The following is a 16,874-nucleotide window of genomic DNA, read 5'->3' on the forward strand; positions in this document are numbered from 1 at the left end:
AATTCAGGTGCCTGGAAACTGAAACAGTTGCAGCGTCCTGGGATTGTGTGGACGCCATTTGCAACTTTTCCAGCCAGTTTCCGATAAAGGTCAGTGGGGGAAGCCAGATTCGCTTAACAACCACAGTAATTTGCTTAGCTGGCAAAATAGGCCATAAAACGGGGCACAACTTAAGGCTTTGTTTAACAATGGAAATTTTGGGCTCAGTTGTGATCATAGGTTGAGGACTACCTGTGTTAAATTAATTTTTGAATATTCTTTGGTAATGAAATGTTCAGTGTCCAAAGTAGAACTTGTTGATTCTTGACAAAGACATTAAATATATTTTTTTAAGAAAGCAGGGTCAAATGGCTTTTAAAGGCCATGGGTCAAGAGCCTATTGTAAGTAAAAATTGTTCTTGCAAAGAGAGATATTATGCAAACTGAGATGTCAGCTAATTTACTATAGTCGATTTTTGATTGCTCCACAATGACAAAAAAGATGTAATTACTTCTTTGTTGTATTGCTCGGAGCTGAATTTTATTTGCCATACTACAGGTAGTCCTCGACATATGATTATAATTGAGCCCAAAATGTATGTTGCTAAGTGAGAAATTTGTTAAATGAGTCTTTCCCCATTTTACGACTTTTCTTGTCACATTTGTTAAGTGAATCACTGCAGTTGCTAAGTTAGTAACATGGTTGTTAAGTGATTCTGGCTTCCCCAATGACATTGCTTGTCGGATGTTGCAAAATGTGACACTGCAACCATCATAAATATGAGTCAGTTACCAAGCATCTATATTTTGATCATATGACCACAGGGATGCTGCAACAGTCGTAAGTGTGAAAAATGTCCATAAGTCACATTTTCAGTGCTGTTGTAACTTCAAATGGTCACTAAACAAACTGTTGTAAGTCAAAGGCTACCTGTAGTTCACCTTTGCTTTAAAAGATTAGCTTTAAAACTAATCCCTTGCCATGTTTACCATCTTATTAGCCATGTTCGATCAAAACCATCAATAATGTTATATACCACCATAAATTTAAAAAACCCAATACCCTTAAAATATCTGTATTTAACATTCTACTATATCCTAGGAGATATTTTATTAAATATGATTAATATTTAATATAAAATTAAATATAATTTTTGTAGTCAAAAATTATTTTCACAACTTTTACTATTGTCAGTTATTATGGATCCTATATATGTGCAAATGACCCTTCCTATTGAAAGACAGACATCAGATATACCCATTCAATTTTCTCAGGTTTTGTCTTACATTTCCACCCATCAAAATCCTGTTTGCTGTACTGTAATATCACCTGAAAACATTACAAGCTTTTCCTTTATACTTTTGCTCAAAGCATTTACAAAAATGTTAAACTAAATCCATCACAAAACATGTGATGCCCAGTTGCCTTTCTGCATGGCTGAATTGACCCTGGTAAACACTTGTTTTCACATTACCAAGAAGAATATTGTGATCTGTCTGTCTGTCTGTCTGTCTGTCTGTCTGTCTGTCTGTCTATCATCTACAGTGATAGCCCTGCTGAGCTGTCTTGTGCAAAGTCTTGCTTAAACCAAGATCAATTAATTAGTTACATAGTACGGTATGTCTTTTTCTGCAATTGTTTGGGTGGGGGGAAGGAGCTAAGTTTAGTCCGCTATGATTTGTTCTTGCTTTTTGGGATCACAGTATTTTGTCCTTTAAAGGTAATAGATTATCTTCTCAGTACTTTGATGAAGCTTAATTTGCTCAGTTCTGTCACCCAACCTACCCTGAGATTGACAATTGGCACCGTATTCCTATCTGCTCTGCGCACTATGGTGTAGAGATCTTGCAGCCGAGAGGACAGGAATGCTCGGAAAGTGCCAGACAGTCCAACCTGCCGAGCTTGCTGGAAACACTGGAAATCAGCTCCTCGGATGCCTCGCATACTGCCGCTCTGGGGAGTATTCAGGGCTATAAGATGCAGCTGAAAAAACAAACAGACAGTCACACGCCAGGAAGAGACAGGATAAATATTTCATTTGGTTGATGCCTGCTGTGACTTCCTAGCAATGGAAAGTATCTGCTCTTATCAAATGCAAGTTATCCAGACCAGTTTTTCAGATCACTGCTGCCTAGATGGATCTTAACAGCGGTTTTTTTCTGGGGTTTTTTTTGGGGGGGGCATGTTAATTAACATCTACATCCTCAAAAGCAGCCAGTAGTGATTAGGAGATTTCAAATTCTGATTCGGTTCTGAAGCTCATTGATTCTCACTGTTTTGGGGCGAATCATTATCTGCTAACCTAACCTATTTCAAGATAAAATGGAAGAAAAATCCAGTGATGATATTCATGCAAGCTGTTTAGCATAGTTATTCAATTAATCTATTGTCCAGAAATACATATTACACGGAGCAATACATTACCAAACAAATTAGTATAATGTGCTAATCCATAAAAAGAAGGCAAACCCAGATGTTGATAACCCAGTGTCAAACTTATTTTCTAAGATGGAAGAAGTTACATTTGCCCCTAAAACTGAGCCCATGTTTCTCATTTGCATTTGTACTGAGTTCAGTTTGTTCTGCTCACTGGCAGGATAACAACCTAAAGAAACTGTTTCAGGGTTTTGTGTTTGTTTGTTTTGTTGCTGTTGTTCATTCTCCAAAAGCCACCACACATGTGACATCTACCCTGATCTCAGAATTTGTTTGTGTTCAGTTGCTGTTGCTAGCTGTTTTCTTAATAGCAACTTAAACCTGAATTGGCAATACAGCAAGCTGCAGCAGATACTAGAATGAAGGACGCATTGATGACACCTGGGCACTCACAGCAGGCTGGAAGTCATGATGTGTGTGAACTGCCAAAGGAGCCGTCTCAGTCTGGCGGTTGTTGGGAAAGAAATGGTCCAAGGATTCTTGCTGAGATTGTGCTCCCTGGTTTGGTGGGTGGACGGCAGGTTGCTCGGGAAGGCGGTGTGAGTCGACAACACTCTCGTCCCCTCTCCATGGCTTGGCAGTAGAATAAGCACTATGTTCTGGACGTGCATGTACTGGTAAGTGTGGCTGAAATGGACGATGGGATCCAGAGGAGGCTGTCCCTCCATGAGAGTAGTGGATGCTGGAAGACCTTTCATAGACTTCATTGTCCTATAATGGAATGAAGAATCATTCCTTTGGAGAGCTTGTCTGAGCAATCACTGCTACAGAGCACAACCCCTCACACTACCACATTTTCTGTCATCCATAGTGTCATTCATCCCTCCAACCAGCATGCTGGTTTGCATTTGTCTACCATTCAGTATCGATGCTACAAGACCTTCATTGGTTCGCTATACACTAGCAACACCCAGCTGTCTCTCCCAATTTAAATCTACCGTCTGCTCAGCAGAGGACTAGTATTGTCTCACAAAGTGTGAAAACCATGTTTATGCTTTTGTTTTTTTAAAAAAGAGGTCTGGTTTACTCGAAGAAGTGCTGAATGTGTTTGTAAAGGGCTGACACATATTTTGGAAATGATAGTGACTGGCAGATGCCTTTGTTATATAGCCAAGTGTCTGGTCTCTAAGGGCATCCATGTCACATTTTAATTGAAACATCCTAGATGATATCAATGGCAAAAATTGTTAGGAGAAGAAGAAAAGCACTACTTGAAAACTGAAACAACTAGAACCAGCTAAACTGCCTCAGCTATGAAAAGGGTATGAGCCAAAGGCAATATGAGGACCTGGCACACAGAAAAAAGGGCTTTTAGGAAATTTTTGTGCTGAAGTCAATGAAACATGTGGCTATGGTCACAGCCAATCTAGTTTTGCAAGGGCAACGGATGGCTTCTCCCCATTCAGATGAGTGAATGTCTCTACTCACTCAAAGTCACAGGCAGAGGCCCCAGTGCCAAGAATTTCATTTTTTATTTTTATTTTTAGGATACTTGACAATAGGAAGTTCACTACTTTCTGGGTTTGGGGTTTTTTTTAGCAGTGCAATTTCTCCCTTTACTGGGGTAGTCCTCATATTTGAGTCAGGAATTATGGTTGTAAGTCATGGAGTCATTAAGAAAGTCACTGCACGACCATACCCCGATTATTTGAGATAGTTGAAAAACATCAAAAATCATGGTCATGTAACCATGGAACGCTACAAATGACCTTAAATGCGAGCCAATTGCAAATCATCCAAAATGCGATCGTATGACCACAGGGAAGTACAACATAAGAATTTCAAAAATGGGTTGTAAATAGCTTTGAGGACATCATTTGTAACTTAGAATGGTCACTAAGAGACCAGTCATTAAGCAAGGAGTATCTGTATTCAAGTGTATGAGGAAATCATACAATTTGTTTTCATAAGAGGAAAACTTCACCTCCTCCTAGTTTCCACCACCTAATAACCCTAGTTATAGTGCATTCAGATAAGAGATAATTACCTATGGAAACCCAAGCATTAAACAATTCCTATAGAACCATAAATATTCCTGAAGCAGAAAAATCCTAGCAGCAAGTGTAGGATGTTCCCTATATAACAGTTTTTCCAGCTACTGGCCAGTATTAGATATTCCACCTACCAGTCCAGAGCCAGGAATGGATATTCTTTCCTCCATCTGAAATTGAACCAAAACAATTATTGAAAACATTATATAGCACTTGCTTATAGCAATTCCAAGCCAACCTCTTGAAAAAGCTAATTTTTTGGAAATAACAGTATTGACAAACAGACAATATAGGAGAAAAAAAACCCCAATCATTTTCAACGTCATTCTCCTTTCCAGAAGTTTTTTTTTGGGGGGGGGACACAACATTTGACAAGTCTGTTTTCTGCCTCCTCAGCCTCCTGAGTTCCAAGATATAAATGGTTTTCCCAAGACTTTGGGGATTTAGTGATGGTGAAGCTGGGTTTATAAAAAGTTCTATTTATTTACACAGCTTAAGACCTGAGAAGATCATACGCCAAAATCTAGTTGAATTTGAAATGACATTACAGAATCCAGTGTGAAACAAGCTTACATTATCTCAAAGATGCTTTTTTCAAAAGGCAACTGGACTGTTTTTTTTCCTTGGGAAAAGAAAAAAACAAAAACAAAAACAGCCCAGTTGCCTTTGGGGGGGAGGGGGAAAGCGCCTTTGAGAGAACTATGACCTGGATGACTGAGAATCTCCACAGACATCAAGCTTACATTAGTTTATTTTAAACAAACCTTTTCTACATCAAGGGTAGGAAGTTCACCAACCCTATGGGAGATTGTTCCTTTATGACACTGCAGTCTCATTTTGTACATTTATTTTATTTTTATTTTAATCCCATTTATATCCCGCCCTTCTCCGAAGACTCAGGGCGGCTTACAATTTAAGCACAAACCAATGTGCTTAGCAATAGCCTTCATTCTATGTATATGCCTGCTTATTAGGGCTTTCGCCCCCCCCCCCCCAAGCGGCATTATTACAAAGTCAGCTTAATTGCCCCCAACAATCTGGGTCCTCATTTTACCTACCTCGTAAGGATGGAAGGCTGAGTCAACCTTGAGCCTGGTGGGATGCGAACCTGCACTAATTGCAGGCAGCTGGTGTTACTTAAGGAGGCATTAGGCCACTGCTCCATACATGTGAACAACCTAGTTCTTTTTCCCTGAAGAGAGTTTTTATTCTGTCATAATAATTGTGCATCTAAAGTTCCATTCCTTAGGACCATTGCCATGGTCGAGGCATAGTAGTGTTTCTCAACCTTGTCAACTTTAAGTTAAGTGGACTTCAACTCCCAGAATTCCACAGCCAGCATGTGGGGAGTTGAAGTCTATACATCACAAATTTGGTGGCGCAGTGGGCTAATGCCTCCTTAAGTAACACCAGCTGCCTGCAGTTAGTGCAGGTTCGAGTCCCACCAGGCTCAAGGTTGACTCAGCCTTCCATCCTTCCAAGTAAAATGAGGACCCAGATTGTTGGGGGCAATTAAGCTGACTTTGTAATAATGCCGCTTAGGGGGTGTATGAAAGCCCTAATAAGCAGGCATATACATAGAATGAAGGCTACTGCTAAGCTTGTAAGCCGCCCTGAGTCTTCGGAGAAGGGCGGGATATAAATGGAATTAAAATTGAAAAAAATTAAAATGGCTAAGGCAGAGGGTACTCACAAGGATTTTTCTGAAGCCATTTTGGACACGGATGTACAGCTCTTCTCTCTCTCGGATGAAAAGGAGCTGCCCTTCAGGCACTTCGTGAGCTCTGCTCATCAGGTTCTGGTACGTTGCTAAAATCCGTACCTTTGGGAGAGAAAGCATTTTAAAAATGTGAGGGAAAAGAACACTTCATTTTTGCTACTGTTCCATTAGCGTCAGCAATATAAGATTAAGGGGAGCAAGAGTGAAACGGAAAGTGAGAGGCCTCTGAGATGTGCAATGTTGTCATTCTCCCCTCAATCACCACCCGAACCTTCAAAAATGACCCAAATACTACCGCCCATAGTGGACCATTCTGTGGCCAAATTTCAGCAGTGCAATCTTGGCAGGTTGAGGGGGAATGTAGTTGAAAGCTACAGGTTGTCCACCCTTGTGTGAAGACAGTGACTGGATTCTCACAATTTGTTGAATTGCAGAGACTGACACTACTATAGTCTAATCCAGGGGTCTTCAAACTTGGCCCTTTTATGACTTGTGGACTTCAATTCCCAGAATTCCTCAGCCAGGCAACCTGTCTGAGGAATTCTGGGAATTGAAGTCCACAAGTCATAAAAGGGCCAAGTTTGAAGACCCCTGGTCTAATCTGTGTGTTGTATAAACCCAGATTAAATCTGCGAGGCTTCATTTTAGACTCCACAGTCTGGAGTGTAACAAGTTGGAGAACAATGCTCTGAAAGTACAAGTGTTTCGTCTTACCCCCAAAGAAGGTGGGTCACTAACGCCTGGAGGTCCTGGAGGACCTGGAGGACCTGGTGGTCCTGGAATACTGATATCTGAAAGAAGCCACAATTAAACCACAATCATCCGGAAGGCACCTATATTTGTAACAAATTCATTAAGAAGACATTAAGTGTCTACTCACGTTGCCTGTGGGGACCTGGGAAAGAAGGGGGTCCTGGAGGGCCTGGAGGGCCAGGAGGGCCTTGAGGGCCTGGATGTCCTTCAAAACTTGCCCCAGGAGGTCCTTGGGGGCCTGGAGGGCCCGGTGGGCCCCTGATGCTCTCACCTTTAGGGCCCTGAAAAAGTAAGTATACATGCCATTACAGTCATAAAAGCAGAGGGTGATCCAATATTAACTTCTTGTCCAAAGGGAGGAATGTGGTTGTTAATTAATAGTCACCATTATTGATTAATCTAAGCCTAAGAAGAGGAACATCCAGCTTACGTAGCTGTTTCTCACTCTTACCACATCTTTACATGTAATTTGCTAGCCCTTTTTACAGTGACTGGTTCTTTGCTGGGGAGGACAGACCACAGAACTACCTGGAAGGCTACCACAAGGAACATTCTTGGGATTTGGTAGATAAAACCTGTCAGGTTCATTCACGTTGGGTAAGTCCTGTCGAGGTATCAGAAGCAAGGCTTGGCATGGTTCGCTGGGATGAATTCCAGCTTTTAACTTCCAAGGAAGTGGACAGGATTGTCAGGTCTGCTAACCTGACTATCTATTAGATTCTCTTGGTTGGTGAAGACTGCCTAGGATCTGATATGATTAGCTCCATGGAAAAATATTTGCTTTGTTGAGGGAAGAGATGCTTTCAGCTGCTTTGAAAGAAGCGGTGGTGTGCCTCCACCTTAAGAAGACATTGCTGGACTTAACAGTTTAAAAAAGACAGGCAAAAGGAATATTAGATATGTTTGCCACCCTGATTTAAAGTTTAAATAATAAAGAGGCGCTTTAAAAAACCAACGTCCATCCAATTTTCAACGTTCTCTTTTAAGGGAAGGCTGTTGAGAAGGTGGTCAGGCTGCTACCCAGAAAATCCAAATGAAGAGACTTTCCATGTGGATCCAACAATCATGGCAAAGACCAAAGAACCCACAAGTAGACCAATTCTTTGGAACTTTTCCAAATAAGGAGAAAACATGTGCTCCAAATGAGTTGTTTTGACTACCTTGGTTCATATTAAATATAAGTGACTTTATGATTTAATAAACTGGACACTAGAGGGGACTAAAGATTCTGAGTAGAAGAAGTAAAAATTACAAGCTAATTTCTGGTGTCACTTAACTAGGACTTACAAAATGACACAAAATATCATAGTATTAGAAATTTTAAAGGAGCTCTTTGAAGAATGGAGCCAGATATTAGTAGCTACAATATCAACAGTGTCAGTAATGGTGTCTGACCTACATAAAATTAAAACAGATTAAGAAGAAATTAACTTCAGAGTGACAAATTGATAAAGCCCACTCTTGCTTTCTTCCGCTACTGCTGTAAGCTAAAGGTAATCCTTGCTTAGCAACCACAATTAAGATCAGCAAATCCCTTTCTAAGCATCACAGCTGCTAATCAGAAAATTATGTGACCACAATGGGCTTTTCATCTAATTCAAGACATGTCAAACTCACGACATCACGTGATGTCGTGCAACGTATCGGGACTGTCTTGCCATTGCCAGCAATGGGGTGGGCGCAGCTTCTGTGTGACGCATCTGGCCAGCAGTTTGATACCCCTGATCTAACTTCCCATTTGGTTGTTAAGTGAAAAAAACAACACGTGATTGCAATTTATGATTTTTACACTTGCATTCTTCACTAACTTGGTACGTTGCAAGCCAGCCGGGAAGCTTGCAAATTGCAAACACATGACCACAAAATACTGCAACGGTTGTTAATGTGTGCTGGTTGCAAGGCTCCCTAATGGCAATCTTGCAGCACACTGAGTAAAAAAAGGAAGGATTGGTTGCAAAACTGTAACTTCAGATGGTTGCTAGACGTGGCCCTGGTAAGCAAGGACTGCCTGTATTCCAAATGTGCCTCAACACTACTCAAGACTATCATGTCTTTACACTAGAGCAGGCATGTCAAACTCGTGACATCACGTGATGTCACACGACATATCATGACTTTTTCCCCATTGCCAGCAGTGAGGTAGGCACAGTTTTGGTGTGACACATCCGGCCCGTGGGCCGGCAGTTTGACATGCCTGCACTGGAGGATATTAGTTTTTGCTAAGGAGCAACACCAAAAAACTTCTGCTCTTTGAGTTTAGTGTTTTTCTTTTTCAAGACCACACAGACAGTCAAAGCTGCTACATATATAGTAACATTTCCACCATCTTGAAAATTATCAAGGAATATGGCAGAAAAACATGCCATTTTATAAAGACATTGTTACATGCTATGACAACTCTCACCGGAAGACCAGGATATCCTTGGGTACCAGGAGGTCCAGCAGCACTTGATCCACCACCTGGTTCACCCTTTTCACCTTTCATCCCATGATCACCTTTCTCCCCTCTTTCTCCCTATGGAAAGGGAATTAGTAAACAAATATGCTACAATCATCCACTGAAATGCATCCACCTTTTTCTCCTGCATGAGGTGGCAAAGGAACAAGTGAAACCTCCCAATGGGAATCACAAAGAAAAAAGCAGAATGAGACATAAGGACTAAATTTAAAAACCTGAACTAAAACACCACCTTGGCATATTGCAACACACTTAATTTTGGTTCCATAGAGACCTACATTATTGTATGAAAAAGCTTCTGTAGCCTGTAGGCTAATGAACTAGTTGCCATGACAGTCTGAGCTGGGAACTCCTAGTTAATGTTAAACCATAAGCAGAAAAACGTATTAAATGTTTGTGCAATTTGTGTATCTGTCAGTGAGAATTCTGAGCAAATAAATGATTATTTAGTCTTTTGAAGACTAACATTAATCAATTTTGAATATGCATACCTTGATCATGGATAAGCTACAAATAACCAGAAATAACATACTAGACATGCTTTTTTTGCAAGACCAGATAATCTGAGTCTCCTTGCTTTAAAAAGTTACATTTTCAGCAATGCAGAGCAGCCAGGTATTCTTGGAAATCAACCCAATCCAAATAAAGGTTGTGTGAAATTGTTTCATTGAATACCTCAGCATTCCCATCTGTGGAACAGCAGAACTTTAGCTATTGCAAACCCTCACGGATCATCAATAACTTTAGGGCTGGGCTTTCAGCCATGTTTAGCAGAATACAACTTCAGTGATGTTGAAAAGGAGAAGCAAGAGAAGTATTGGAAAAAAAACCAAGCAAATTGTCTTGGCTGGGAATTGAACCCAGGTCAACTGCTTGGAAGGTAGTTATGCTCACCATTATACCACCAATGCAGATTGATATTTAAGGTAACTCACAGAAATACTCCTGCAGTGAAAATCCCATGCCTCCAATCTAATAAATACGTGCTGGGCAAAATAGATTTCCCATCTTGCTCTGAGGTCCAGTGTATCGATTAGCCCAGCAATCTTCCTGGGATAAAGAAATCTGGCTTCTTTATAAATCCACACTTTCCTCCCAAGTGAAGACTACTTACCCTGAAGGTGGAGCTGAATCTGCTGAGGTCGTAAGGGAGCTGGCCTGGTGAAGAAGAAAGAAAAAAGAAATTGAGAATTTAGTTGTCCTCCTGGCAAAACATGTACTATGCTGAGAAACTTGCCTCCTTTCTCCTCTCTTTTATAATGGACTTTCAAGGCACTGCCAAACCACTTAGGATTATTATATGAAGCAAATATTTATATTTACGGGATGGACATTTTGGAACTCACTTTCCAATAACCAGGGCTCTTCCTGAATAAATACAAGCAGGGCTGAAGTGAGAGGCATGTGCCAGTTTCTGACACAGACTGGAGAGCTGAGCTTTACCAAAGAAAAGCAGAACCCAAAATCTTTTAATTCATTTTGATGATAGTGGGAGGAAATAAAAACAGAAGACTGACACACAGAGAGACAAATAACTATCGCCGTTTTTTCGGAAAACAGAGAACGTGCCTGAAGACAAGGAAATTCAGTGCTTAAAGTGAAGCATGCAAAAACTGTTTTACTCAGAATCGACGTGTTTGCTATTTTTGCAGACATAGCTTGCCTTTTTCACTACTTTCACATCATGAATTCTAAGGAACATTTGAGAGGCAATACAGTTACACCTGCATCATCTGCAAATGTTCACCATCATCCTCAGATTTGTATTCAGCATGTATATACTCTAAGAGACTAAAGGTGAAATCAGTTGAAGATTAGCTTCCCGTCTTATTTAAGAGATAGGCCATGCCACAATCCTGGTTTTGCATTAGTTTTTGACATCTCTGTTTAAAGGAACTGAGGCAACAGAGTTGGGAGAATCTTCCAATGCAAATAATGGGCCTAGAACAGGGGTGTCAAACTCAATTTCATTGAGGGCCGCATCAGCATTGTGGTTGCCCTCAGGGGGCCGGGTGGGTGTGGCCTGGGTGGGCGTGGGCTACTGGGTGGGCGTGGCTAGAGTGCGTATGGCCTACTGGGTGGGCGTGGCCAGCTCTACATCGTTTGCATCAAGGGTGCCTATGGGGGCCTGGGCAGGAGTGGGACAGATCTGAGGGTCTCTGGCAGAAGGAGGGTCTCTGGGCCTGGGCCAGGGCAGTGGGGGCTGTTCCCTCACTGTTTCCAGGATGGCTTCGTGGGCCACATGAAACCACTTTGCGGGCCGGCCCCGACCCCCGGGCCTTGTGTTTGACATGTCTGGCCTAGAAAGTTTATTCCAGGCTTTTTTATTGTCATCATTATCCTGAGAATCTGAAAAGACAACCACATGGGAAGGACCATCAGGATATTGTGCATAATTATTTTTTTAGTTATTTATTTATTGGATTCATTAAAGTTCTCCAATTCCAAGAAGACACTGGGCAGTACAGAATAGGTTAGCAAGACGGCAAGACATAGGAAGCAAATCAAAGGTAGATGAACTGAGATGACAAGAATCTACTGCAAAGCAAGAACTCATCTGGCTCACTCAAAACCAGCCCACCCTGAGGTCAAAGCACGCTACATTTACAAAGTTTCCTACTGGTTTTGGAGTATTGGGACCTTAGGAAGAAGATTCCTCCAAATGGGTCAAACAAATGAAGGAAACCATAAGAAGTATCTCTTCTGCCTTCAGTGACATGACCCATGACGTATCTTTCCCCCACCACCATCACCATATTCAAATCTTATTTTAATGAACTGATTTATGAGAAGGTTCTGTTATTCCCAAATTTTAATTTTTTCATTTGTTTATCGAAATTAAAAAATACAAAGAAAAAAAATGAAAATAATGGGAAAGTACGGGAAGAAAAAGGGAGGAGGAAAAAGTGTGGTGGGGGGAAAGGGGAAAAAGAAAGAAAAGCATTGACTTCTGACTCTTTTTAGCATATTAGAATAAGGTAATTACAGTACAGTCCCAACGTTTTACTTTTGCAGAGTAATACACACTAGCCATGTCTCCAACCACAAATCTATCTAATCAGCAAAACCCGAAGTCAATGTTTCAGGTTTTTTCCCCCCTCAAGCACAAAGTCTTTGATTAAAGCAGTCAACTTAGCCATCTCTGCTATCTCCATCAGCTTTTGCAACCAATCACGCATTGTGGAAATTAAAGTATTTTTCCATTTTTGTATGACCCGTGACAAGTCTTGATAAGAGCTGAAGGAAATGTGAAATTGAATATGTATCGTATTTTAGAGAATCTTACCTGGTGGACCTGGAAGACCCTGTTCACCTTTTTCTCCCTTCTGACCATGGTAGCCTGAAACAGAAACTGGCATAAGTTTCTGGCATTCCCAAGAACTAACGAGAAAGGACAGCATGGCAGAACAAGAAAGTAAACCCAAGTGAAATTTAGCACAAAACCAAATGTTCAGAAACTGTTCGTTTAAACAGCCCTGTAAACATAAACTTAAACTGTGGCTTGCCTTAAAACAAAATTATTTTAAATCCTTTAGGAGCAGAACAAAGCAATGATCCTGATACAGCAGGGGTATCAAACTGCCAGCCCACGGGCTGGATGCGTCATTGGGAAACCACGCCCACCCGATTGCGGGCAATGGCAAAAAAAAAAAAACTCAGATACATTGCGCGACATCACGTGACATCGCGAGTTTGACATGTTTGTGATACAGGAATTATTAGATGCTTTTTTTATATGTCAAGTCAAGATGTTCCAAAGGAGAAGGGAAAAAAAATTACATTTCTATCACAGTATTTGCCACCTGGGTTTGCCCAAATGTTTTGAATTACATTTTCCATCAGTCTCAGCCAACGTGACCCATATGCAGGGTTAGTGGAAGCAGAAATCCAACCCATCTGGGAAAATCCGGGCTGGAGAGAGGATATTTTATTGCCGTGTTTTTCAACCTTGGCAACTTTAAGAAGTACGGACTTCGACTCCCAGATTTCCCCAGTCAGCAATGCTGCCTGGGGAATTCTGGGAGTGGAGGTCTGCACTTCTTGAAAGTTGCCAAGATTGAAAAACACTGCCCTATTGCAACTAGCCCTCAGTTCAAGGGTAGAATATGGGCGAGAACCATCATGGTTTTGTAGGTCTTCTTGAATCCACCTCCCCCTTCCTTTATCCAGATCAGGGGTAGGCAACCTCGGCTCTTTTATGACTTATGGACTTCAACTCCCAGAATTCCTGAGTCAGCATAGTTGAAGTCCATGAGTCATAAAAGAGCCGAGGTTGCCTACCCCTGATCCAGATCTACCATTTTCTTACCAGGCAATCCTGGAGGTCCTGGAGGTCCCAAATCACCAAATGCCTGAAACAATAAAAATAAAGTTTCTCCCAAAGTGTGTCACTACAAAGAGAATTAGACATTCCATTTTCTACCCTAAAACAATATATCCCCTTAATTCCCCAGAAAGCGAGAAGTAGTTAAGCTATTACTCACATTATTCTCATAAACAGGTACTGTGCTGCCTGGGGGGCCTGGGGGGCCAGGAAGCCCAGGGGGGCCAGGAGGACCCTGAAAAGAGGGGAGAAAGTCACGGCATTCATTACATTTAATTGGGTGACATATCAAACAGAGGATGGAGGGGATGCAATTCATCAGTAGCCACTCAACTCTACCTAAACACAGCAGGGGAAAAAAAAGGAAAGTAACATCGCCAGCAAAATCTTGTTTCAGTTTTATGGTTTGCAGCATAGGCAACGATGAAAACATACAAGTTTGTGTACATTCCATCAAGTCATAGATTAAAAAATAAAGTACAATTTCTCCCTGCAGCTTTGCAAACAATACAAATCTTTCATTAGTCTGCAGTAGCAAATGGCGGCTTACTGATAGTATTTGAGGAACCTGTGGACATTCATATCAGTTTTCTTGGAATCCAGGTTTCCCCTGGATTAGACCGTGAGAACCCACAAGTGGGGTCATTGCTGCTTTTCTCCCCAGTTGTGTGCTGCTTCCCTCTGCTTAGTTCTCAGGGAATCAATGGGGAGAGCAGACCCTTCAGAGCAAAATATATTCCCCATGACGTTGTACTTTTGTAGTACTTTTGACCCATAGCGTTTCCCTTATTTACTAATTTAGTCACTTTGTCAAAGAATGCAATAAGGTTTGTCTGGCATGATCTGTTTTTAATAAATCCGTGCTGGCTTCTATTAATTATCTTGTTGATTTCTAGATGCTCACAAGTGCGCTGCTTGATTATCTTTTCCAGGTCTTCCCAGGTATTGATGTCAGGCTGATTGATCTGTAGTTTCCTAGGTCCATTTTGCCCTCCCCGCTTTTTGTAGATTGGAACCACATCGACTCTTTTCTAGTCCTCTGGTAGTTCTCATGTGCCCCAGGAATTCTTGAAAGATTATGTTCAGTGGTTCTGAGATGAAAACACATAATTGAGGGAACCTGGAGGACACCACTTAGCTTGAATATATTGGGCAGGCAAAAACGATTGGAAACAGGCAGTCCTGGATTTACAGAGACTCTATGCCATGACCAGATTTATAGGTAAGAACCAGCACCTTGAGCTGTACCCAGAAGCTGATTGCAGCTAATATAACTCATGTAGAGCAAGAATATAACCAGAAATGCCTGCTATTGTTCATGCTGCTGCATTTTGAACCTTATATACATATACATAGGGGAAATTATCATTTGTAAGATACTTTTCAAAAACTGCAGTTTGGTTTTCATATAATTTAAGATAAGATACAAATAAGTAGTAGTTTTGATACAAAATGCTTGGCCAGATTTCGAACAACTCTCTGTGGTAGACCAAAGTAACTGAAGGTTAAATTTGATGTTGTAACTTCACCTTTTTCTCCTTTTTTTCAAAAACAGAGCCTGAGAAGCTTCACTAAATACTGGCTGAACACAGACAGCATCACTGCCCACCATCCTCAACTTATGGTGCAATATAATTATGTCCCTTTAAGTCAGTCTTGACTCTGGCAACAGGTTGGCTATGTCTCTATAGGTATTTTTGGTGAGATTTTTGAAAATTATTCACCATTGCCTCCTTCCTAGGGCTGAAAAAGAGGGACTGGACTGACGTCATTCAGCTGGCTTAGTGTCTAAGGTGGGACTAGAACTCAAGATCTCTTGATTTCTAGCCTGATGCCTCAGCCACTACACCAAATTCCAACTTCTTGGAATTGTATTCAAATGGATTTAAATGGGCCAGACAAATTGCAATATACAACCTGCATATTTTAACACCAATTGCTAGAGAAAAACGATGGGAAAGGGGCCTTCATTGTACAGCCGGTGTTTCTGAGTTTCCTGAATAAACGTGGTAAGCCACTGTGGGACAAAGAGAGCTACTGGAGAGGTCCCTGCTCTGATGCAGCACATCTATTCTTTTCTTATCATTCAAAGAATTGCTTACCTCTCTTAAGCCCAGCGCCCCACTTAAGTCTGCTGGTTCACCTTTTTCTCCCTTCAATCCATTCATACCAGGCCGGCCCTGAAAGGATCAACAGATCAATGGAATTGCCTTCAAAAGATGGCGAGGAGCAGCAGAATAAAATGCAATGAAATATCCACAGAAAGAAAGTTCTGCATTTGCTTATTTATAGTTGGATTTATTTATTCAACAAAACAGAACAGAGAAGAAAAAATAGTGAAAGAAAAAAGAGAAAAAAATAAATGAAAGCAATGCAACAAAACATTATCTCTATCTACAGTATCTCTACTTCATTTATATGTCTACATCTGGGCTTATACATGCATATACATTTCAACATCGGAAAGGTAACTTTATGGATGACTTATACAGTAGGTTGAAAATCTTATATTACTTGCAACTGATGAATGAGCCACATACACAGATTATAAAAGCCCAGGTATAATGAAGTGTGGTCTTTGTATACTAAAACTATTGCATAATCTTTCAGACACATTTATAACGAAACAATCAAAAGAAAACACGCACAATTTAAAACCACACAAACTAGTAAATAAATTAATTACATTCCATTACAAGGATTACAGAAATGACATAATGTGTACCAACAGCTCAGCCACCATCATCTTTCTTGCTTCTAATGCGGCAGAGCAAAAAAAGTGGAGAGAAGGAAGAAGTTATGGCTGTGCATTTATTTGTGAACAATTTGTGAAGAACATTCTTGTGTCTAAAAAAACTGATGAGGGAGAGCCATTATATTACAGTTTGCCTTGAACGGGTAGATAAGCTAAGAAACCCGGGCCTGACCACGGAAGGTAGCCAAAAAGCATAGAGGACACTCTTGGCCCTGGAGAGATGTTCATAAGATGATTCTGGCTGGTGCCTTGTGTGACAGTTGCTCTCCTTCCTTAGTGCTGTTTTGACACTGCCAGAGAATCTAGCTGAAGTGCAAAATACACTGGAGAGTCATTCCAACAGCAGCTGCAGATGTGCCCTGTAAGTCAAATTGTGGGCTGGTGGGATTATTTTGTCAAGCAGCTGGATCCTGGCTGGTAAAGGACAGGCCCTAAAAGAAAGGGCGCCACTGTAGTG

General features: G+C 41.0%; 2 protein-coding genes across 5 annotated transcripts in view; one reads left to right on the plus strand and one right to left on the minus strand.

The window, feature by feature from the left end:
* SLC19A1 (solute carrier family 19 member 1) overlaps nt 1-3,415 on the plus strand; it is a 35,067-nt gene extending 31,652 nt beyond the window's left edge. Inside the window, exon 6 of the mRNA XM_083361773.1 lies at nt 3,228-3,415. Within this exon, the coding sequence (XP_083217899.1) occupies nt 3,228-3,320 (93 nt within the window). The 3' untranslated portion in view covers nt 3,321-3,415. The remainder of the gene's footprint in view (nt 1-3,227) is intronic.
* The window catches only part of COL18A1 (collagen type XVIII alpha 1 chain), a 186,716-nt gene that overhangs the window by 4,006 nt on the left and 165,836 nt on the right, over nt 1-16,874 (minus strand). For all 4 annotated transcript variants that reach the window (XM_083361720.1, XM_083361719.1, XM_083361718.1 and 1 more), the window contains 12 exons: nt 15,765-15,842; nt 13,823-13,897; nt 13,648-13,690; nt 12,625-12,678; nt 10,453-10,496; nt 9,285-9,395; nt 7,008-7,161; nt 6,842-6,918; nt 6,101-6,229; nt 4,542-4,577; nt 2,810-3,127; nt 1,766-1,963 (listed from right to left, as the gene is read on the minus strand). In XM_083361720.1, coding sequence (XP_083217846.1) covers nt 1,766-1,963; nt 2,810-3,127; nt 4,542-4,577; nt 6,101-6,229; nt 6,842-6,918; nt 7,008-7,161; nt 9,285-9,395; nt 10,453-10,496; nt 12,625-12,678; nt 13,648-13,690; nt 13,823-13,897; nt 15,765-15,842 — 1,317 coding nt within the window. The remainder of the gene's footprint in view (nt 1-1,765; nt 1,964-2,809; nt 3,128-4,541; nt 4,578-6,100; nt 6,230-6,841; nt 6,919-7,007; nt 7,162-9,284; nt 9,396-10,452; nt 10,497-12,624; nt 12,679-13,647; nt 13,691-13,822; nt 13,898-15,764; nt 15,843-16,874) is intronic.

This window comes from Vipera ursinii, assembly GCF_947247035.1.
Source record: "Vipera ursinii genome assembly, chromosome: 1".
Taxonomy (NCBI): domain Eukaryota; kingdom Metazoa; phylum Chordata; class Lepidosauria; order Squamata; family Viperidae; genus Vipera; species Vipera ursinii.